The following is a 25,088-nucleotide window of genomic DNA, read 5'->3' as shown; positions in this document are numbered from 1 at the left end:
AAAAGTAAGAGGGAGACAGTTGGTGAAGAGACCCAAGCTTTACCGGTACGGTAACATTGGGCTGAAATACGAAATGTGGGAATGGGGAAAATGACACCTGGTTCAGGAAGCATTCCTGACAAATGATTTCACTGAGAAGCAGTCATCCTCATTCTGTCGTCCAGGGTGGCAGTGAATCGGGGAGAAAGGAGGACAAAGGACACCTTGTCTTTTTATAGTTTCTGCTCTAAATTTCTAGGTAAAACAAATTCTCAGGGGTTTTCTGGGGAAAATTGCCAAGAAACATTTGATTCTGTGGGGAAAATCAACTTGAGAAGTTAACTGTAAGAAGCTATGCTTACTTCCATCTTGTCACCCTCCTCCTTTTACTTCCTATCCCGAGTTGGCTGCTTGTCCACAGGTGATAGATCGAGGTTCTCGATCCCGACTCCACCAATTGTCAGCTGTGTGACTTTGGGCAAGTCACTTAATCAATCAATCAGTCAATCAATCGTATTTATTGAGCGCTTACTGTGTGCAGAGCACTGTACTAAGCGCTTGGGAAGTACAAGCTGGCAACATATAGAGACAGTCCCTACCCAACAGTGGGCTCACAGTCTAGAAGGGGGAGACAGAGAACAAAACCAAACATACTAACAAAATAAAATAAATAGAATAGATAGGTACAAGTAAAATAAATAAATAAATAGAGTAATAAATATGTACAAACATATATACATATATACAGGTGCTGTGGGGAAGGGAAGGAGGTAAGATGCGGGGGATGGAGAGGGGGACGAGGGGGAGAGGAAGGAACTTCTCTGGGCCTCAGTTACCTCTTCTGTAAAATGGGGATTAAGACTGTGAGCCCCCCGTGGGACAACCTGATCACCTTGTAACCTCCCTGGCACTTGGAACAGTGCTTTGCACATAGTAAGTGCTTAATAAATGCCATCATCCTTAGGTTCTGACTTCCAACCAAATGGTTTCTGCCCTGGTCCTCCCCCCAGTAATGAAAGGACTTGCTCATTCTAAGGGACAGCATGGGCTTATGGATAGAGCATGAACTTGGGGCTCAGAAGGACCCGAGTTCTAATCCCAACTCTGCCATTTGTTTGCCATGTGATCTTGGGCAAGACACTTAACTCTTTTGTGCCTCTGTTACCTCATCTGTCAAATGGGGTTTAAGGCTGTGAGTCCCATGTGGGGCATAGACTGAGTCCAACCTGATCAGTGAGAAGCACCATGGCTTAGTGGAAAGAACATGGGCTAGGGAATCAGAGGATGTGGTTTCCAATCCCAGATCTGCCACTTGTCTGCTGTGTGACCTTGGGCAAGTCACTTAACTTCTCTGTACCTCAGTTACCTCATCTGTAAAATGGGGATTAAAAGTGTGAGCCCCACATGGGACAACCTGATTACCCTGTGTATACCCCAGCGCTTAGAACAGTGCTTAGCACATAGTGCTTAACAAATACCATAATAATGATAATAATAATAATAATTTTTTTTATTATTATTAGCTTGTAGCCACCCCAGCACGTATTACAGTGCCTGGCACATAGTAAGTGCTTAACAAATGCCATAAAAAAGTGGCAACAATGGGAAAACCTATTGGACCAGATTCTGCCGGTGCCTGTCATTTGCTCTGCACTTCAGTGTTCATTTTTCCCTGTTATCTCAGCTGACAGGAGAGTTCCCGCATCTCTGAAATTGGCTAATTTAGGTCCACAAAGTAGTTTACCATTCTGAAAAATCTAGGCCAGTAGGCTTGTGGAGGGGATCACTTAATGTGGCCCTGAGATATGGTAGTTGGCTACCTGTCAACACTATACTCTATGTTAATTCATGTTTGAGTGTAATGCAGAACATTGTAGTGGGTGCCTCCTGTGTCCGGAGCACTGTACTGGATGCCTAGTGTGTGCTTGGCACTAAGAACAGTGCCTGGCACATAGTAAGCACTCAACAAAGACCATAATTATTATGAATACAATAAAAGTAAAGTATAGATTCTGATTTCCAGACAGTCTTAAATCATAGTCATACAGTGGGAGCAGTAGGAATAATATACATTATAAACATAGACTATTAATAGCAAGAATATGTAAAACAAATTGATAAATAACAGCTACCTTAGCTGTAAAATGGGGATGGAGATTGTGATCTCCAAGTGGGACCTGGGCTGAGTCTAACCTGGTGAGCTTGTATCTTTCCCAGTGCTTATTACAGTGCCTGCCATATAGCAAATGCATAAATAGCACCACAATTATTATTATCTGTTTATAGGCATAAAAGCTTAGGGTGGCTGTTGGGCAGACCTGATCGCTGCTGGATGAAAGTCTGATCTTATTGCCAATGTTTGAGGAAACAACTTCTGCAGTTAAAGCTATCTAAAAAAGGAAATGGTGACTTGATTGTGTTGATTTGTTGCAACAGTTGGGTGGCTGTCATGGGCATGAGCTGGCACTGCTGGCTCCAGAGCTTCTAATTTTATATCGTCTGTGGGCCACGTGGTTACCGCCCATCCCCTACTATTGCTTGGGACCGAAAAGCAGCGTGGTCTAGTAAATAATAATAATAATGATAATAATAATAATAATAATGGCATTTATTAAGCGCTTACTATGTGCAAAGCACTGTTCTAAGCGCTGGGGAGGTTGCAAGGTGATCAGGTTGTCCCACGGGGGGCTCACAGTCTTAATCCCCATTTTACAGATGAAGGAACTGAGGCACAGAGAAATTAAGTGACTTGCCCGAAGTCACACCGCTGACAATTGGCAGAGCCGGGATTTGAACCCCTGACCTCTGACTGCAAAGCCCGGGCTCTTTCCACTGAGCCATGCTGCTTCCCCGCAGCAAACAGAGTACTGACCTAGGATTCAGAAAGACCCGGGTTCTAATCCCGGCTCTGCCACTTGTCTGCTGTTTGACCTTGGGCAAGCCACTTCGGTGTAATGGATAGAACACAGGCCTGGGAGTCAGAAGGTCATGGGTTCAAATCCAGACTCCGCCACTTGTCTGCTGGGTGACCTTGGGCAAGGTACTTCACTTCCCTGTTCCTCAGTTCCCTGATCTGTCAAATGGGGATTGAGACTGTGAGCCCCATGTGGGACAGGGACCATGTCCAACCTGATTTGCTTGTATCCACCCCAGTGCTTAGTACAGTGCCCAGCACATAGTAAGTGCTTAACAAATACCACGTTTACTATCATTATTAGTATTCTCTGAGCCTTAGTTGTCTCTAAAATGGGTATGAACTTTCCATGTGGAACAAGGACTGTGTCCAACCTAATAACAGTAATAATAATAATAATTGTGGTATTTTTAAGCTCATACTCTATGAGTTAATTTAGCTGTCCCAAGCTCTCAATTTTCCCAGCCAGGCCCATTGTTCACTCTTCCTACCTGTCTCCCCTCTCAGCTTCAACAAACCAGCCCTTTCCGTCCTTCTGAGACCTTTGCTTAATCCCTTGGTTTATGTTACCCATCTTTCTGATCATGCCATCCCCTCAGCATTCATTTATCTCTCTGGGTATTCATTAGTATCTATTATCTTCATTTTTTTTCTCACCCGTAACTGGTATATTTGTCATTCATTCATTCATTCATTCAATCCTATTTATTGAGCATTTACTGTGTGCAGAGCACTGTACTATGTCTAAATCCTCTGAGACTTTGAGCCTGTTTGGGGGATTTATTTGTGTTGGGTTTGAACAATACCACACTTCTGATGTGTCTGTCTCCAGCAGCATGGCTTAGCGGAAAGAGCCCAGGCTTGGGAGTCAGAGGTCATGGGTTCTAATTCCGACTCCGCCGCTTGTCAGCTGTGTGACTTTGGGCCAGTCACTTAACTTCTCTGTGGCTCAGTTACCTCATCTGTAAATTGGGGATGAAAACTGTAAGCCCCATGTGGGACAACCTGATTGCCCAGTGCTTAGAACAGTGCATGGCACATAGTAAGTGCTTAACAAATACCATTATTATTATTATTATTATTATTATTATTATTATTATTATTATTATTATTATTTAACCCACTTAAACTCTTAGCTTGGGAGCCTCCTGAGGAGGAGACAGAGTGTCTAATTCCCACCTGTTTATTCTCTCTCAGCGCTTAGTACAGTACAATGCACATAATGTGCTTCTTAAGTAGTATTACTGCTACTGTCAAGTCAGTGCATTGGGATCCATAACCTCTGGGCATTTGATATTCATTCATTCAATCGTATTTATTGAGCGCTTTCTGTGTGCAGAGCACTGGACTAAGCCCTTGGGAAGTACAAATTGGCAACATATAGAGATGGTCCTTATCCAACAATAGGCTCACGGTCTAGAAGGGAAAGACAGACAACAAAACAAAACAAGTAGACAGGTGTCAATACCATCAGAGTAAATAGAATTATAGCTATATACACATCATAAATAAAATAAATAGAATAATAAATGTGTACAAATATACACAAGTTCTGGGAGGAGGGAGTCGGGGGTGATGGGGGGGAGGTGGAGCAGAGGAAAAATGGGGGCTCAGTCTGGCAAGGCCGCCTGGAGGAGATGAGCTCTCAGTAGGGCTTTGAAGGGAGGAAGAGAGCTAGTTATAATAACAATGATAGTATTTGTTAAGCGTTTACTGTGTGCCAAGCACTGTTGTCCCAAGTGGGGCTCACAGTCTTAATCCCCATTTTACAGATGAGGTAACTGAGGCACAGAAAAGCTTAGTGACTTGCCCAAAGTCACACAGCTGACAAGTGGAGGAGCTGGAATTAGAACCCACGACCTCTGACTCCCAAGTCCGGGCTCTTTCCAGTAAGCCACGATTCCTCCCCAACCCCACAGAACTTATGTACATATTTTTAAATTAAATATTATAAACTACTTATTAATATTAATGTCTGTCTCCCCCTCTAGATTGTAAGCCCGTTATGGGCAAGGAACGTGTCTGCTAATTCTGCTGTATTGTATGCTCCCTAATGCTTACTATAGTGAGTACTCAATAAATATCATTGATTGATTAATTGATTGATTACTGTTTTCTCATACTTCTTGTGAATTCTTGGAGGGCAAAGGTTTGTCTTTGACTTTTTTTGATGTGTTGCCCCAGAATGTACTGTATTACTGTACCCCAGTAGGCATCCGATAAATACTGTTGATCAGAAATGGATTCTAAACCAGAGAGCCTTGAGTTATTTCAAGTGATGCAGAATCAAACTGATTAGGATCATGATGTATGACACTGAATTTTTTAGGCTGTAATTGAATTTCAATTGAAATAATACCTAAAATGTGACGAGAAAGCTAGTTTTAGATTGCAACTTATTAAAGATAAAAAATGCAGCAATCTAATTAAAGAAGAATCAAATTAAAATGCTCAGCATAAGTCATGTTTTCTCAGAATCGGGTTTGGCCTTCTGCAGGAGATATATAAAATGTACACAATGAAAAGGGATAAAAAATGTTCAGGGAATAGCTGTGATAATTGTGTAATAGTCATCAAAAAGAAATGTTTTTTTCAAAATCCACAATGTCATTAGTAATTCAGTGGATCATATAATTTAAAATAGCATAGCCCATTTGTGGAGGTTTTCTTAAAGTTTAATAATACAGAAGAAATATAGCTGTGAACTCTCAACAGTTCACATTGTGTTTCCTTTCCAGCTGCCTGTAATAGAGGCCCTGCCTAATACGTGGATTTTCTGATCTTGATTTACCAGTTTTCTCAAGGGAATTCATTGGAAAATTGGGAAAACAAGTGTTATCATTTTTTTTTCTTGCTGCTAAATAAAGCCTAACTATGTCAGTACTTTAGTGTTGTCTCTGGTACTCTAAAATGATGTGTTTCCTGGGGTCAATGACTGATACTTTTATAAATTAGTTTTTTATAAGAGGACGGCATGATGGATTTTGTCCACAGTGATGGAAAAGTGAAAAATTCCATTTTTGCCATTTTGAGTTTCAGGTGCAGATGAGTTATCCAGATAGAGACGCTGTAAAGCCAGAAGGAGATATGTGCTATGTGCTCTGCACACAGTAAGCGCTCAATAAATACGATTGATGATTGATGATATGAGATTATACAGCAAATGAGAGGTCAGGGCTGGAGATGTAGATCGAGTCATCCACCCAAAGGTAATATTTAAAACTATGTGAGTGGATGAGTTTCCCAGGAGAAAGAGCGATCAGATATGTAAAAAAGCAAGAGCTAGTGAAATAACTTAAAGTTAGCGGTCAGGATTTTTGTTTGAGGGAGAAGGAAATGCGTAACGTTGAAAGTTTTTGAAGATTGGGGGGTGACAAATTCCAAATGGCATTACTGGGAGATTATCCAGACTGAAGAGCACGGTTGTTGGCTGAAAAGAGGTTAGAGGTAGGAAGACCATTGAGGAATCTGATGCAGTAGCCGCCTTAGGCGAGATCATAAGCTGGTTGTGGGGTGGGAATGTGTATGTTTATTGTTATAGTGTACTCTCCCAACTGCTTAGTACATTCTTTTGCACACAGTAAATGCTCAATAAATGATCGAATAACCTGTTGTACTCTCCCAAGCGCTTAGTACAGTGCTTTGCACACAGTAAGCACTCAGTATTTATGGAGGTAAAAGGTATGACCCCTGCCCACAAAATTCATAATCCAGTTGGTGAGAAAACAACCTTAACATATCTGAGAGTCCATGAAATACCTACTAAATAAAACTCTTCTTAAATCTCATCATCAAACATAGGTACAGAATAAGATCTTTGTTACTGTCTTAGGCTTTCGAGTCGTGTCTGATGACCCATAGCGATGCCACAGACGCATCTCTCCCAGAACGTCCCACCTCCATCCGAAAGCATTCTGGTAGTGAATCCATAGGGTTTTCTTCAGCCCTACTTAATTTAGTCTAATGATGGTACAAGTCGTACCCTCTGTGCTTTGAAATATACGGGGGAAGCTTTGCATTTTTACAATGAGCCTGCACTGTTTCCACACATTCTGTTGTTGTACATTTCACTTTTAAGAGTTCTTCTGAAGATAAAGAAGGCATTCTTGTTCATAAAACAGAGGAACAGATCATTAAGAGATGGTGAAGTTTCCATCCCTGGAGATAATTAAAAAAAAAAAAAAAACAAGTTATTGTCCTGGCTCTCAGTTAGTCATCTACTTGCCTGGAGTCAGGGACTGAGTCATATGACCTCTTGTAGTACCATTCAGCTTTGGATATTATGATTCATACTCAGTAGTCCCCTTCTGTTTCTTACTAATGCCTGTCAGCTCTTTATCAGCAAAAGTAGTATTTCAGAAGTATCAGTCAATCAGTGCTATTTATTGAACACTTACTGTGTGCCCAAGCTTTATATTAAGCACTTGGGAGAGTGCAGTACGATAGAGTTGGGTAGATATGATCTCTGCTGTCAAGGAGCTCAAGTATTTTAAAAGGGAATTAGGGATGAGTTCCAACACCTTCCCTCAGTTTGCCTATTGTCCACATGCATGCATATATTGATGGAATTCATTGATTCATTCATTCAGTAGTATTTATTGAGCGCTTACTGTGTGCAGAGCACTGTACTAAGCACTTGGGAAAGTACAGTACAACAATAACCAGACATATTCCCTGCTCACAATGTTTTCCAAGCCACACACAGAATTTTAGGATACTGTAGAGGGAGGTAAAAGGGAGAAATGTGAACCAGATCCCAATCCAACAATCAAGTCATATTTATTAATGATTATGATATTTGTTAAGCACTTACTATGTGCCAGGCACTGTACCAAACTCTGTTATAGATGCCACATAATCTGTTCAGACAAAGTCCCTGTCCCACATTGGACTCACAGTCTTAATCCCCATTTTACAAATGAGGGAACTGAGGCACAGAGAAGTTAAGTGCTTGTCCAAGGTCACATAGCATACTGGTGGCAGGATTGGGATTAAACAGCGCTTAGAACAATGCTTTGCACATAGTAAGCACTTAATAAATACCAAAAAAAAAACCAACCAGGCCCTTTTGATTTACAGGCCCGTGCTCTACCCACTGGACCACATTGCTTCCTCACAAGGAGCTCAGAGTCTGGAAGGAGAGTCAGACAGCAATATAATCAAACAAATTACAGATTTGTACATAATTGCTGTGGGGCTTATGGTTCAAGGGTGACACAGAAAGGAGTGGAAGTGGGAGAAGAGGAAATGAGGAGTTAGAGAAAGCATTTTTTTGGAGGAAGTATGATTTTAAGAAAGGGTTGAAAGTGGAGTGAAGGTCTGTGGGATATGAAGCTGGAGGGAGTCCCAGGCCAGAGGCAGGAAATGGGTGAGGGGCCGGCGAAGATGGAGGTACAGTGAATAGATTGGCATTATAAGAGTGAAGTGAATGGGTTGGGTTGTAGTTAATCAGAGGGGTTTGGTAGAAGGGGGCAAGGTGATTGAGTACTTTAAAGCTAATGGGAAGGAGTTTCTGTTTGACCCAAGGGTGGATCAACAACCTTGGAGGTTTTTGAGGAGTGGGGAAACATGAACTCGATGGTTTTGTAGAAAAATGATCAGGGCAGCAGAGTGAATTATTGCCTGAAGTGGGGAGAGACAGGAGGCAATGAGCTTAGCAAGGAGGCTGATGCAGTAATCCAGGTGGGATAGGATAAATTATGTTGCCAACTTGTACTTCTCAAGCACTTAGTTTAGTGTTCTGCACACAGTAAGCACTCAATAAATACGATTGAATGAATAAATGAATAAGTGCTTGGAGTAACATGGTAGTAATTTGGATGCATAGGAGAGGGTGGATTTTAGCAATGTTGCGAAGGTTGAACCGACAGGATTTGGTGACAGATTGAATAATACGTGGGTTGAATGAGAAAGACGAGTCGAGGACAATGCCAAGGTTACAGACTTGTGAGACAGGAAGGATGATGGTGCTCTTTACAGTGATGGGAAAGTCAAGGGGAGGACAGGGTGGGAATATGAGGAGTTCTGTTTTGTACATGTTAAATTTGAGGTGTCAGCAGAATATCCACATAAAGATGTCCAGAAGGCAGGAGGAAATTTGAGACTGCAGAGGATAAAGAACAGGGTTGGAGGTGTAGATTTGTAAAAGGTCCACATAGAAATGGTAGTTGAAGCTATGGGAGTGAATGAGTTCTCCAAGGGAGTGGGTGTGAGAAGGGGAAATCTCAGCACCATTGCTTAAAATAGAAGATTCCCATCATCATCAGATGTGTGAACCTCAGTATACACATAACTTTCTGTAGATATCCAAACAAACATTTTTAGACATAGAATATTCTAAGCATGTTCCCCCGTGATTCAGCTCGTGGAGCACAAATGTAGAGTTTGCCCCAGCATACAGGAAGGGAGTGGAGGTAAATTTTCCCAATTCTGAATTTCAAGGCACTGCTCAATTTGTTGTTTCGTTTTCATTCATTTTCCTGTGAATATAGGCCTCTGGATTCTGAGAAATGTATTTCATTCATTCTTTCAATCATATTTAAAATATTATTTTTCCGTCATATTCCTTACTTGGGATGTGTGTCCAACCTGATTAATTTGTATCTGCTCCAGCACTTATTTCAGTGATTATTATTATTATTATTTTCATCATCACCATTCATTCATTCATTTAATCATATTTATTGAGAACTTACTGTGTGCTGAGAACTGTACTAAGCACTTGGGAAGTACAAATTGGCAACATATAGAGACGGTCCCTACCCAACAACGGGCTCACAGTCTAGAAGGGGGGAACCATCATCACCATCATCATCTCAATTTTGCCTCTAACAGAGGTCTGAAAATTCTCTCAACTCATTACTTGTTAAAATGAATTCTAGAGTGGTGAAACAGGTAGCAGAACTTTCAGATATAAAGCATTTGAATGTCTCTAAGCTTGCAAGAAAATATGGAGCAATCTTTAGCTTTAGTATCGCATATTTAAATCTGAGTATCATAATTATAAAAGCTGATGAATACATGCCACATCTGGCCTTTTATACACTATTATTGGTTTGAGTTTCATCTGAAAGTGTTTTTAGCCATATGTATTGTAAGCTCGTTGTGGGAAGGGAATGTATCTGTTTATTGTTATATTGTACTCTCCCAAGCGTTTGGCACACAGTAAGTGCTCAGTAAATGAGATTGAATGAATTTCAGCTATGTGCTGTTTGGGCAACATGTGACCCTTTTGGAGATCATATTACATGTAATTAAATATGTTTGTAGTGAAAATCCCTTATGATCACATGGGATTTTAAGGTAAGAGTGGGTTGAGGAATTATTCTATTGCTCCTTTTGCAGTGAATATTCTCTGTTCATTTTATTATGTTTTTATTAAAATTGAAAGAGTTATAGAAGATATAATACTGATTTATATAGTTGCTATCAAAAGACTATAATTAACATCTTTGCGTGGGAGACATTGTAAGGTATTTTAACAATGACAAATAACTTGCCTTCAAGTATATTTTTCAGTTCTGTCAATTTTCTACTTTCCTATACTGTTTTTGTAAAGATGCAAACTCAGACAAAACTAATTTGAATTTCAGATATTAACAATGAATTAAATGAATGTGTTTTTTTAATCCTCTGGATTCTTCAGAGAAAATGTGCAGTGCAGTACAATGAAAAATAATCATCCTCATAATAACATAATCAAATTATATTATTTAATGTGTAATAAAAATATTTTCTAATTATGTCACCTCATTTTATATTTCTGCCATGACTTCTGTGACTTTTTCAATTTTGAGTGTAAAATCGAATTTTACAAGTCCATAATAGCATTTTCTTTTAACATACTTTATCTTGCCTTTAAACTCATCTTTAAAAAAAAAAATGAACATTTGTTAGCTGTATGTAGAGAAGGATTTTTGTTGTGTACTTTGTGAAGAATTCTACATTTTGTAGATATAAATTCCATCAGTGATGAAAAGGTTAAAGTTTTTTTTCTTATCTTTTTATCATCTATGTGCCCTCTTCAAGAGACAGACAACAGTGCCACCAACAGTTAGATTTTCTCACAGAGAAACTAATTAAAGGTGATTTCTAAACGTGGACATGTACACAAATCAGGTTGTTGAAATTATTGTATCTTTCTTTTTCATGTGGGTATACTTAGAAGGACATTAGGAAAAAACATCATCTAGAGCCTGTATTTAAAATTTTTCTCGTAAGGCTGCAGGTAGGGCAAGAGAGAAAGAAAGAGTTTGAATGATCAAAATTAATATTTTCTAAAGCTGTTTTCTAAAACTCTTAATATTGCTTTGCAAATTGATTTGGCTTGAATATTCACCTTTCACTGTTGTCTTCCTCTTTTGAACCACAAAACATGCCGTTCCAGGAGAAAGAATACAATTTCCTCCACACCTCCCGCAGCACCCACCCCCCGCAAAAAACCCTCTAAAACATTAGTCAAAATATAATCTTCCCTATGGTTTATTTCTTAGTTTTAAAAAGATTGCATTTTCTTCTTCAGTTTAAGCAAAAGAAGCTTATTAAGTGTCCCAAAGAGAGTGTTCACTTTCTAAATATAGTAGTACTGAACACTTATGTGTACTCTTATGCTATTCCCTCTTAGTCCTTTGAGGAATGGTTTTATATGCTTATGTATAAACTACACAACTCTATTAAGGATATAAATTAGCGTTTTAATAGTTGTTTCTATAATTGCTATGTTTGGAATGGAAAAGTTGAGGGAACTTGAAACCATTTGAACCTTTTGTTGCAGCACATGCTGGAGTGAATAAGACAAAGGAAAAAAAATCACATTACATTTTCTAAGTTTTATAATGAAAACAACACATAAATGAGGGCTATTTTAGGCACTTTGTGAACAGTCTTTCATTACTCTTGTATTGTAAGTTTGTTTATATTCAAAGCATCTTAAAATTTTCATCAACTGCAAAATTTGTATAATTGTAATACATTCAGGATCCATTTTAATTCTGGGAAGTATGCTTTATGCACCTATACTTACATAGCATTGTGTATTTGTTTTTAAATGAAAAGAAACCTGGTCTCCATCTTTCTGTTGACATCAAACGATCTTCTGATATGCTAATCCAGCTGTGGGGAGAACACATGCATGCACAGGGTTTATTTGGATTCATTACAATTTGAGTGAAAATTATAGATAAAGAATTACTTTAGACACGTGCTTCAACTGAATGAAAACCGATGTCAAAACAATCAGGAATTAAAAATAGTCTATTTTAAATATTGAATATTTCATTTATTAGATTCATATTTTCCCCTTTTTGATCTTTTTATGAAATCTCATAATGCATGGAGTAAGATCTCAGATCATTTTTTGTCCTTAGTCATTTTTTTCTTCCACTACCTATAGTCACCATTGTTCATTCTTAAAAATATAACTTCGATAAAGTCATACCCATATTAAAAGAGGAGATGGTTATTTTTAAATCAGCAATCCTAATGAGGATTAAGTTGCCCTCATTTAAAATATTTCCCTTGCTCTCTGAGCCCTGGGCCGACAGAAATTGTATTGCTTTTTCTTTCACATGGGATAGACAGGTGGCAGATTTCTTTGCCATAATTTCCATTCCAGTCTGCCCTCATCTGGCAGCAGGGCTAAGCATGGTCAGAGCCAGGTGTTTAGCCATCATTTGAGCTATATTTCTGCAGTACAAAATAACTGAGTTGCTGTTATGCCATTTTAATATATGAGGCTTCCAGGAAAAACATATATTGCTAAATTTAGCATAAATATCACCAACTGTTCAATTGATGTGCCAGTTTGAGAGAGGGAGAAACAAACAGTGCACCTATATGGGTAAACATTTCTGTAAACAATATCTCTTCATTTTTTTAACCTGGAATGTTTATTAATGGGGATGATATAGATTTTTATGGTTTTGAAAGAGTGTTTTTATAAATTGAATAAATCTTTTCTTTGGCCTTATGAGCATTGGCAGTTGAAAGAATGTTTTTTCTTTAGCATTTGTTTTCATCGTGTGAGGCTCATGACTTGTGACTAAGATTCATTCTGTTGGTAACAGGTAACTTTGGGGTGGACAGTCTTGTAGTAACTTTCCTTATACATCTGTCCTGTATCCCCGATTGAATGACTTTAATTCTTAACTCTTGACCATTCTCCGATTCCTTCCTACATCTCGTAGCTACTACTTCATTAAGTTAAAGGCAAAGTTTAGTCTTAGACCTTTAAGTATTCCTAATCATAATGCCAAATAAAAAGTAAATGGAAGTGTAATATACATTTTATATGCACATATATATATATATATATATATATTGCATTGATATGTCACAGTAAGTTCTATATTTGGGAGGGGAAGAAGTTGTGCTACTATGTAAGGCAAAATTCTTGTAAATATTTTAGCAGGCAAAACTGTCTGAAGAGAGGTGTTCTGTAAGCAGTGGGGAGCTAAAGGACTATAGTCTTTTGTCATTTGAAAATCATTTCTTATGCATGTCAAAATCTAGCTTTGGAATATTCTCTTCACTTCCCCCTTCTTTGGTTTTGTAGCATTTTAAGAAGCAAAAGAGATTGATTCCTGAAAGGACGGTTTGGAAATACTTTGTTCAGCTCTGCAGTGCATTGGAACATATGCATTCTCGGCGAGTCATGCATCGAGGTAACGTGAAGTGCACGGTCGGGTTCTGAACGTTAGCCAGAAAATGAGGGGTTAATAGAAATTCTGATCACAAATGGGCATAATTTTCAAGCAGTGACGTTTTAATGGAATTATTAATTTATTTTTCCAAAAGCTCCTTTTTGGGTTTCCTAATACAAATGGAAAGAAGCTCTGCATGTCCTTTGCAAATTGTTCAGTATTCCAGATGATTATATGTAAAATTAGAAAAGGAAGACAAAAACACATGCTGAAGGAGATAAATAGAAGTAGGAGAGAGAGAACATCTAGCACTGCTCAGCATACCATAAAAAAACTTAACTTTTAAGCATGTTGAGAAATGGCATCGGAATTAACTGAAAATGCTGGCATGTTCTTCATTATTAGCCCAAAGCTTGGCTTAGGAGAACATATTTGATATGTTTCTTATTTCCAAGGGTTTAGGACCACCATAAAGTACCAAAGGGCTGTGCAAAACCCTCTGTCCAATATTTGAAATTGTTTTGGGTGTGTGTCCATTTGCTTATCGTTTCTCATTGTTGAGATGTCCAAAACAGCCTAAAAGCATATTTTACCAGGAGTGTATGATATGATCTAATTTTGGAGAAATTAGCCTACATGAAAATAATGATATAGAGGGAGAAAGATGAATAAAGATTTATTTTCCATAGTAGATCTTTAGAAAATATTAGACATGATCTGCAAATGCAAAATGGAAATGCTATTTCAGTAAAGGTTAGCAGTTATTCAGTTTTATAGCTTGAGTAAATAATTGTAATTATTCTCTTCTACCCCACTGTATGAGGTCTTAAAAATCACTTCTATGTAATGTAAAATAAAGTACATGATAATCATCTGTTTTTCTGAGTTGGTAGGATATTTCTTTAAGAAATTCACATTTGGTAAATATAAAACAAAGAAAGTGATCTCATTGGATATACAGGAACTTTCCGTAAAGTTTAATCCTACCTGTTCTTTTCGTTTACTTTTTTCCAGATATAAAACCAGCTAATGTGTTTATTACAGCCACCGGTGTAGTGAAACTTGGAGATCTTGGACTTGGCCGTTTTTTTAGCTCCAAAACCACAGCCGCTCATTCTCTAGGTAAGACAAATAGCCCGATATCATGGAAAATAATTTGTTACAATGTAGACTGATCTCCTCCCAAAGATAATGCAAGTGTTTTACTTTAACATGCTAACAGAATCCACACATTTTTTAGAAAAGCATTCTCAAGTTGGCTCAGTCTTTTAAATCTAATGGGTAGGCATTCTCTATCTTATTCTGTATTTGGAATTTAGTATTTTTCTTGCCTTGATCTCACCTACTCAGGAAGTCTAATATGCCTCTCCTTCAGGCTTCCTCATTTCTCCTCTCCGCAAAATACATCTCTCTTTCTGACTTCTTCTTTCTCAGTCTCCCTAAGAAGATTGACCAACTTTGGGGAAACAATCCTTTCTGCATTTATGTGAAGGGAGGTAATCAACCTCCTTCTCTTCTAGCGTGCTTGCTACCTTCCAATTTGCAACATGCTTTGGTACTATAGGGAACCCCATTTAAGTGCTTTTCCTCTACGTCTTATCCACAATGGTGATATTGCATTTTAATGCTGGTATTTTGTATTGGTATATTCTCACTTCGCCATAATGTTCCAGCCAGGTATGAGGCCTCCATATAGGCAGGCATGGGTTCAGAGAAAGGACATGCTTGTTATATTTTTATGTTACGCTCTCCCAAGTGCTTTGTACAGTGCTCTGCATGCAGTAAGTGCTCAGTAAATATCCTTGACTGACTGACATTACTTCCTCCTTTTGCCTCCCCTTCTCCTATGCTTCCCTTACCTCAAGATCAATACAAGGACAAGGTGCAGCTGCTGTTACTCAAAGGGCTCTGGAAGGGGACAGTGAGGGGCAGGAGAGAGGATTAGGGATGGACATAAATGGAATTAAATACCTGTTCTCCTTAACCTTTAGACAGTGAGACTCAAGTGGAACAGGGCCTCTATCTAGTCTGATTATGCAGTATCGGCCCCAGTCCTCAGCACAGCGCTTGCCGCAAGGAAGAATTTAAGAGGTTAGAACAGTGCTTTGCACATAGTAAGCGCTTAACAAATGCCATCAAAAAAAAAAAGAGAAGCAGCATTGCCTAGTAGATAGAGCACGAGCCTGGGATTGAGAAGGACTTGGGTTTTAATCCCGGCTCTGCCATTTGTCTGCTCGGTGACCTTGGGCAAGTCACTTCACTTCTCTGGGCCTCCGTTACATCATCTGTAAAATGGGGATTAAGACTGAGCCTCATGTAGGACATGGATTGCGTCCTAGCTGATTAGGTTGTATCTACCCCAGCGCTTAGTACAGTATCTGACACATAGTAAGCGCTTAACAAATACCACGATTGTTGTTATAAACTTAAACACCACAGATGTGCCTTATCATTATCTGAGGATGGAATTGTAGGAGTTCAGCTGGAATGGGGGACAGGAGACAGACAAAGGTAGGAACTGGGTGTGGGGACTCACAGCCAAAGGGTTGAGGACGGGAACCTAGAACTGGGGAGAAGAGGGAGCTAGAAGTGAGGAACACAGTTCGCGTAGAAAGATGGGGAGATGAGGGATGCAACTCTCTTGTCTCTGCCCCAGATTTGACCGCTGGATCTTGGGACCCCATTAATGTGCTCTGAATTATATCCGATGGGGAAACTCTTTATTGTTTAGCATTCTTGTGCTTAACAAACCAAGTAGCAGGATTTACCAGGGAGACTTCTCTGCTTGTGTTTGCACAACATCATTGTACATACGAAAACCTTACTGTTGTTTGTTGTTTGGGTCTGGCCGGCAGGCATAACTTCAGGTTGGAGGAGGCTCTTCAGCCCTCCTTTCATTCATTCATTCAGTCATTCATTGAGCGCGTACTGTGTGAAGAGCACTGTACTGAGCCCTTTGGAGAGTACAATATAACAAGAAATGGACACATTACCTGCCTATAACCCATTCCCTTGGAGAACTCATTCACTCCCATGGCTTCAACTACCACTGCTTTGCAGGTGATACCCATATCTCCATCTCCATCCGTGATCTCTCTCCCTCTCTACAGTCTCACATCTCCTCCTGCCATCAAGACATCTCTACTTTGATGTCCTCACTGCATTTCAAACTTAACATCCAAAACAGAGCTCCTTATCTTCCCACCCAAACCCTGTCCTCCCCCCGATTTTGCCATCACTGTAGAAGGCATCACCCTCCTTCCCGTCTCACAAGCCCGTAACCCTGGTGTTTTCCTTGACTCCTCTCTCTCATTCATCCCACATATTCAATCCAACACTAAATCCTGTTAGTCCCACCTTCACAATTTTGCTAAAAGTCACCTTTTCCTCTCCAGCCAAACTGCTACCATGTTAATACAGTCAATCAATCAATCAATCATATTTATTGAGCATTTACTGTGTGCAGAGCACTGTACTAAGCACTTGGGAAGTACAAGTTGGCAATATATAGAGACGGTCCCTACCCAACAGTGGGCTCACAGTCTAGAAGGAGGAGACAGAGAACAAAACAAAACATATTAACAAAAGAAAATAAATAGAATAGATATGTACAAGTAAAGTCACTCATCCTATCCTGTCTAGATTACTGCATCAGCCTCCTTGCTGACCTTCCAGCCACCTGTCTCTCCCAGCTCCAGTCCATACTTCTTTCTGCTGCCCGGATCATTTATCTACAAAAACGTACAGAATATGTCACCCTGCTCCTCAAAACACTCCAGTGGTTGCCCATCCACCTCTGCATCAAACAAAAACTCCTCACCATTGGCATTAAAGCACTCAAGCCTCATTCATCCTCACCTCACTTCTCTCCTACAGCCCTCACAATTCACTCCTCTAGTGCTAACCTTCTCACTGTGCCTTGATCTCACCTGTCTCGCTACCAACCCCTAGCCCAGGTCAATCAATCAATCAATCAAAAAATCAATCGTATTTATTGAGCACTTACTGTGTGCAGAGCACTGTACTAAGCTGGAATGCCCTCTCTTCTCAAATCTGACAGGCAATCATTCTCCCCGACTTCAAAGCCTTATTGAAGGCACATCTCCTCGAAGAGGCCTTCCCAGACAAAACCCCACTTTTCCTCATTTCCCACTCCCTTCTGTGTCACCTTGACTTGCTCCCTTTGACACTTAGGTATATAACTGTCATTTATTTGTACTGATATCTGTCTCCCCACACCTTTAGACTGTAAGTTTGTTGCGGGCAGGAAATGTGACTGTTTATTGTTTTATTGTACTCTCCCAAGCACTTAGTATAGTGCTCTACACACAGTAAGTGCTCAATAAATGTGATTTAATGAATGAATAAATGAATGAGCTTACAGTCTAGAGGATGAGCTTGTAGTCTATCAGGAAACCACGTCCCTTGATACAAAATTGAGAATTTAGGTAAATAGAAGATGTGCCTTTTGAACCTATGAATATTACGTCTTAATATTCCTGGTGGGTACTTATTTTATGTGTAATTAAAAAGTAACAGGCAGTGAGGGACAAACTGCATCTAAGGTTATGACTACACTGACCTTTTAATAACTATGGAAAAGCACCAAAGCAATTTATAAATGCTTACTTATAGTGGAAACATTTGAGGTAGTGTTTGAACAATTTGAAAGGTCAAATACAGTTAATAGAGAACTGTTGTTTCCTTTATTGAAAAAATCCCAGGGAAAAAAAGGGAATTAAAACGTAGCCTATGTCTATGTTGCACTTCACGCTTGAGTCTTTGTTCTAAAGATAAATTGTTTTATTTTGTTAACTTGATAATTCAGCTACTAGGCTTGAAATGATTCATTTTTAAGGGAGCTTTATATCTAAGGACTGCCTGAATTATTCTATATGAGTGCCCATTTAATGAAGGCAGGGCGACATCACCAGACCTGTTGTTGAGGAGCAGTGTGGTCTAGTGGGAAAAACTCGGGCCTGGGAGTAAGAGGATCTGGGTTCTAATTCTGACTCTGCCCTTTGTCTACTGGGTAACCTTGGTTTCTGCTGCTGCTGATGTCATAGAGTGACCTTGTTCAGGGACCATGGGCTACCAGTAGCCATCTCACAGTGCCTGCCATTGGACACAGGGGGAAGAGAGTGTGGATGACTCAGTGCAAACTGTTACCCCTACTGCAACTCAAAAGTCAATCTAACTGGTGCTAGAACATACATTCCCCTCAACCATTGTTGCCTATACAAAGCTCTCACAAATACAAGGGACCATTCTCACTGTCTGCAGTGTTGTGTTTGAACCAGATTTTTTTCGTTCATTTATTTATATTAATATCTGACTCCCCCTCTAGACTGTAAGCTCATTGTGGACAGGGAATGTGTCTGTTGATTGCTATATTGTATCTTCCCAAGCACTTAGTACAGTCCTTTGCACACAGTAAGTGCTCAATAAACACAACTGAATGAAAGAGTGAATGAACCAAAGGGCATCTCCATATAGTAAGGCTGTAGGAATTTCAAGCTAATAGCCATTCCTAGAGTGAGGGTCTAGATTTGGGGTTTCTTTTATACGGTTTTACCTTAATTTCTACTTCTCGTCTCATGCTTTAAAATTTGGGTTAAACCCTTAAAACCTAGATTGGGCCTTTCTGGTTGCAGAGACACTTTGGCTGCTTATTTCTTGCCCCTTACCCCCTCCTCCCTTGACTCTGGGCATCCCCCACCCCATGCCATTTGCACTGTTTTTCCCTCTTTTCCTACCATCTCAGCAGCAAAGCTAATAAGAACAACCACTGTGGGGTTGGGGAAACTGGAGAAATAACAATAATCATGGTATTTATTAAGCACTTATTCTGTGCCAGGGATTGTACTTAAGCGCTGGGGTGGATATAAACAAATCAGGTTGGACACAGTCCCTATCCCACGTGGGGCTCACAGTCTCAATCCCCATTTTAGAAATGAGGTAACTGAGGCAAAGAGAAGTGAAGTGACTTACCCAAGGCCACACAGCAGACAAGTGGCAGAGTTGGGATTAGAACCCATGATCTTCTGATCCCTAGACCCATGCTCTAACCACGAGGTCAGGCTGCTTCCCTTAAAGAGGGGGGTGCTCCGCTGTTGTGGCATGTAGGGCCTTCTACTTTTTGCCACCCATCCCTCCATCCAGGACCTCCATCTAGGAAGAGTCCCAGTCATCCCCATTTCCAAACAAACCCTTGATAGTGATGTCACCACTAACTCAGGGAATCATCATTGGTGCTGCCTCCTACCTTTGCAAGGAGCACTTGGACCCTGGAGTCATTTTTTAAAAAACAAAAATAAACCCCAAATTAAAAAAAATCCGTAAAATTTCAACTGGAGGAAATCTCCAATTTAGGAAACCTAAATTAAATTTCCAAATTGCTTTTTTAAACCAGGTGTCTACGGGCATAAATTGACTAAACTGGAAAGAAAACCTTTTGATTGGGGAAGCCCAAATTTTGGAAGTTCTGATATTCCTATCTATTCAGCCACAACTTAAAATGCAAGCCATGGAGGAACTAACCCTATAAAGGAAATCATAGACTACCCAGTTCCCTCTCATCGTACTTCCATGTGCCATGGAAACAATATTCAGTTCTGAGCCAAAACCCAAGGAGGACAGTTTCTGGCAACACCCTGTGTTGCTTTATCTCATTAATTGCCCGATACTACTAAATGGGCCAAGTGTCGAAAACAATCAACAAAATGTCCAACAATAAGACAGAATATACTATGTAGACTACTGACTATTTATACATTAAGATATATTATAGCTACTAAGTTGTCAAATAATTTCCTAATAATAATTTAAGCGAGAAGCAGCGTGGCTTAGTGGAAAGGGCATGGGCTTGGGAGTCAGAGGTCATGGGTTCTAATTCCGGCTCTGCCACTTGTCTGCTGTGAGACTTTGGGCAAGTCACTTAACTTCTCTGTGTCTCCATTACCTCATCTGTAAAATGGGGATTAAGACTGTGAGCCCTACGTGGGACAACCTGATAACTTTGCCAGGAACCATGCTTGGCACATAGTAAGCGCTTAATGAATGCCATCATTATTATTATTATTCTCCCCCTTCTAGACTTTGAGCCCATTGTTGGGTAGGGGTTGTCTCTATCTGTTGCCGAATTGTACTTCCCAAGCGCTTAGTACAGTGTTCTGCACACAATAAGCTCTCGGTAAATACTATTGAATGAATGAATGAATGAATGAAAATGTTTGAGTCCCGTGTGTTTGGACTGTGTAGTTATCTACCTCATTCATTCATTCATTCATTCAATCGTATTTACTGAGCGCTTACTATGTGCTGAGCACTGTACTAAGAACTTGGGAAGTACAAATCGGCAACATATAGAGACAGTCCCTACCCAACAATGGGCTCAGCATATAGACAGTTCTTTAAGTTATAAGCATCATACTATTCAACAAATTATCACAAATTATGTTCTAGTGAGTTGCCCCTCTTAAGCAGGGAGCCTCGTGTGGGAGAGGGACCACGTCCTATCTCATCACCTCATATCTATACTGACATTTAGCACAGTGCTTGGAACACAGCAAGTGCTTAATAAACACCATTATTGTTATTATAAAAGGGATACATAACCTACAAATTCTTTTGGAGGAAAAATCACATATGCTAGTAGTTTATCCAGATGTATAGGTAAAATGTCACAGACTTACAACAAAATAGCATACAAATTCTACAAGGTTGTTAAATAGTTACTAAGGCATATAACAGATGGATTTTATCAGTAGGGTCTTGTCCGTATGTGCCCTGAAGCTGGCCAGATCTAATCGTGTGCTGCAATGAAAGTCAGCCGGAGTACCTTTCTCTCCTAGGGGACCTCTCTTTGTTTCTGGACATCTTGGGATTTTACTCCAAAATTAACTAGCCATTGCCATATAGCTATATTCTGAATGAAGCATTTATTTTTGAACAAAAAGTGCCTAGCAGCATCCCCGATTTGGAATCCTGAAGAATGTTTTACATACATTTTCATCAATATCACTTATTTCTAAATTTGGGGAATTTAGAAATATTTTAGACCAAATTTTGTTTTTGTAAATATATATGCATATATATATATATATATATATATGTATATATACATGTATGTGTGTGTGTGTATAGAGAGAGCCATCCTTTTTATTCATTCATATATTCATTAGCATTTGTTGAGTGCCTTCAAGACACCTTCCCTATAATCAAAAGGGGAGAGAAGCAGACTCAGAATGTGTACAGCAGGAACTGGAGAAATACATTAACAAAACTGGAAAGAGCCAAAGTAAGAAAAAAAATAAATGAATGCAGTAATTAAGGCTATACATATAGGAGCGGCTAATGGGATGAACTAACCAGGGCAGTGGGAAGGAAGTAGTTGGGAAGGAGGTGGTTTTTTAGGAGTGTTTGGAAAGGGAGATTTGATAGATTTGAAGTGGGGAGGGAGTTTGATGTTTAGTTGTTTTGATGTCTGTCTCCCCCCTTCTAGACTGGGATTGTTGGGTAGGGATTGTCTCTCTTGCTGAATTGTACTTTCCAAGCGCTTTAGTACAGTGCTCTGCATGCAGTAAGCGCTCAATAGATATGATTGAATGAATGAATGAATGAGTCCCATGCAGGGGGAACAGTGTCAGAAATGGGGGAGCAGGGAAAAGGTACAATTAGGTTAGTTTGGGAGGAGCAAAGAGTATAGCACCTGGTGAAGTTAGTTTGGGAGGACCAAAGAGTATATAGCAGCTGGTGAGGAGAATACAGCTTATGGAGCATTTTGAAACCAATTGTCACAAGCTTCTGTTTGATGTAGGAAGAATGGGAAGTGACTGAATGGTTTTCAAAAGTGGAATACTAGATTCTCAACAGCATTTTATGAGGATGATCCAGATGGCTGAATGCAATAGACCCAAGTGGGGAGGAGACCCAAAAAGAGCAGTAAGCATAAGGGGAGGAGGAGGAGAACAAGGATTTAAAGGGGTGACAAAGAGATAGGGATCATGGCACAAGTAGAGAGGCTAGATTTCAGGAGCAAAAGCCTGTCCTGTTGGAAATCCAGGCACTAATAAGAATAATTATGGCACTTTTTAGTGCTTACTGTGTGCCAAGCAATATTCTAAGAGCTGGGGTAGATACAAGTTAATCAGGTTGGACACAGTCCCCGTTGCACATGGGGCTCACACTCTTAATAAGGATGAAGATGAAAGATGAAGTGACCAGCCATGTGCCTTATTGAAGGCACATCTCCTCCAAGAGGCCTTCCTTGACTAAGCCCTCTTCTCCCACTCCCTTCCACGCCACTCATTCATTCATTCATTCATTCAATCGTATTTGTTGAGTGCTTACTGTGTGCAGAGCACTGTACTAAGCGCATGGGAAGTGCAGGTTGGCAACATATAGAGACGGTCCCTACCCAACAGTGGGCTCACTCTTACTTGGTCCTTCATTCATCCTTTCTCCCATCCCCACAGCACAAAGGTATATATCTGTATATATCTGTAATTCATTTATATATTCATCTATTTATTTATTTATATTCATATCCATCTCCCCTCTAGACTGTGTTGTGGGCAGGAATATATCTGTTGTTATACTGTACTCTCCCAAATGCTTAGTATAGTGCTTACACACAGTAAGTGCTCAATAAATATGATTGAATGAATGAATGGTGGCCCTGGGCACTCACATTTGCCAGCAGAAGGTCACAGTGGGCCCCGGATTTACCACCTTCTCAGCAGGGAAGAGGTCGGCTTATTTATTGACACTGTTGTCTGTTTGCTTGTATTGTTTTCTGCCTCCCCCCCACCTCAGAGTGTGAGCTCCTTGTGGGCAGGGAATGTCTCTCTTTATTGCTGTATTGTACTTTCCAAGTGCTTAGTATAGTGCTCTGCAAACAGTAAGTGCTCAATAAATACGAATGAATGAGTGAATGAATGAAAGGTCAGGGAAGGAGGGGGACTGGACTGGGACACCTGACCGGCAGAAAACGTTCTGAGATCACTAGGCCGTCTTCGGCCATTGTCTTCGGCCAGCGTCTTTGGACATCTCATATCCATTTCAAGTTGAAAACATAAATGGCACAGTGTCTGCTAGTAGTAATAATAACAATAATAATGATGGCATTTATAATGTGCTTACTATGTGCAAAGCACTTTTCTAAGCACTGGGGAGGTTACAAGGTGATCAGGTTGTCGCACGGGGGCTCACAGTCTTAATCCTCATTTTACAGATGAGGTGACTGAGGCACAGAGAAGTTAAGTGATTTGCCCAAAGTCACAGAGCTGGCAATTGGCGGAGCCGGGATTTGGACCCCTGACCTCTGACTCCAAAGCCCGGGCCGTTTCCACTGAGCCACGCTGCTACTAGGGTTCAGGTGTGCCCATTTGGAGTGTCGCTGAAGTGGGTTGGCCCCACAGATGAGCAGAGTTGAGAAGTCTGAGGAAGCAGGTCCCTGGGGGCTTAGCAGGTTCGTCGGCATATATGGTGATGTCATCTGCTTTCATATGGATCGAAATCTTTTCACATTGTCTTTCCTTCTATCCTATGCCAAATATTAATTCAGTTTGGGGGTTAGGGGAGACGAGGTGATCGCTGTGTTTAGGATTAGGGGGTGAGATACTGGTTCTTCTTACAGCTTTAGCTCTGTAGCTGGCTTGTGCCAAGCCTCTTTGTCACTTTTATCTCTTTCCTCTCCCCCTCGTCCCCCTCTCCATCCCCCCGTCTTACCTCCTTCCCTTCCCCACAGCACCTGTATATATGTATATATGGTTGTACATATTTATTACTCTATTTATTTATTTATTTTACTTGTACATTTCTATCCTACTTATTTTATTTTGTTGGTATGTTTGGTTCTGTTCTCTGTCTCCCCCTTTTAGACTGTGAGCCCACTGTTGGGTAGGGACTGTCTCTATGTGATGCCAATTTGTACTTCCCAAGCGCTTAGTACAGTGCTCTGCACATAGTAAGCGCTCAATAAATACGATTGATTGATTGATTGAAGTAGTGGGGAGGCAGTGTGGCTAAGTGGGTAGAGCATGGGCCTTGGAGTCCGAGGATCTGGAGATGTAGAAAAAACAAAAGATAAAGCCAAATATCACTTCATATTTAGTTGACTACGTTTCTCCAGGTGTAATTCTTCAAAGAATGGACTATGTCTCTTACTTTGTATGTTCTGAGTGCTTAGTGCAATTCTCTGAACACAGTACATTCTCAGTAAACGTTTCTGATGATACTGATGGTGATCCGTCTGTGGAAGCAGGCTTCTTGTGGTTTGGCGGGTACATCATCATCATCAATCATCAATCGTATTTATTGAGCGCTTTCTGTGTTCAGAGCACTGTACTAAGCGCTTGGGAAGTACAAGTTGGCAACATATAGAGACAGTCCCTACCCAGCAGTGGGCTCACAGTCTAAACAGTGTGTATGTTGACGTCATTGGCTTTTATATAGATAAACGTCTTTTCACATCCTATGTCCTTTTGGACCCTTCCATCCTAGGTCGTGTGCTTAGGCAGTTTTGGGGTTCGGGGAGACTGAGGCATTTTCCA

The 25,088-nt window shown here is 40.1% G+C and overlaps 1 protein-coding gene across 3 annotated transcripts in view; it reads left to right on the top strand.

Annotated features, from left to right (window-relative positions):
- NEK7 (NIMA related kinase 7) overlaps window positions 1-25,088 on the top strand; it is a 176,622-nt gene that overhangs the window by 108,051 nt on the left and 43,483 nt on the right. For all 3 annotated transcript variants that reach the window (XM_038745467.1, XM_038745466.1, XM_038745468.1), the window contains 2 exons: window positions 13,446-13,554; window positions 14,548-14,655. In XM_038745467.1, coding sequence (XP_038601395.1) covers window positions 13,446-13,554; window positions 14,548-14,655 — 217 coding nt within the window. The remainder of the gene's footprint in view (window positions 1-13,445; window positions 13,555-14,547; window positions 14,656-25,088) is intronic.

The sequence above is a fragment of the Tachyglossus aculeatus genome, chromosome 4 (genome assembly GCF_015852505.1).
Source record: "Tachyglossus aculeatus isolate mTacAcu1 chromosome 4, mTacAcu1.pri, whole genome shotgun sequence".
NCBI lineage: Eukaryota > Metazoa > Chordata > Mammalia > Monotremata > Tachyglossidae > Tachyglossus > Tachyglossus aculeatus.
The sequence above is the reverse complement of the archived record's forward strand: the minus strand, read 5'-3'. Positions and strand labels throughout refer to the sequence as shown.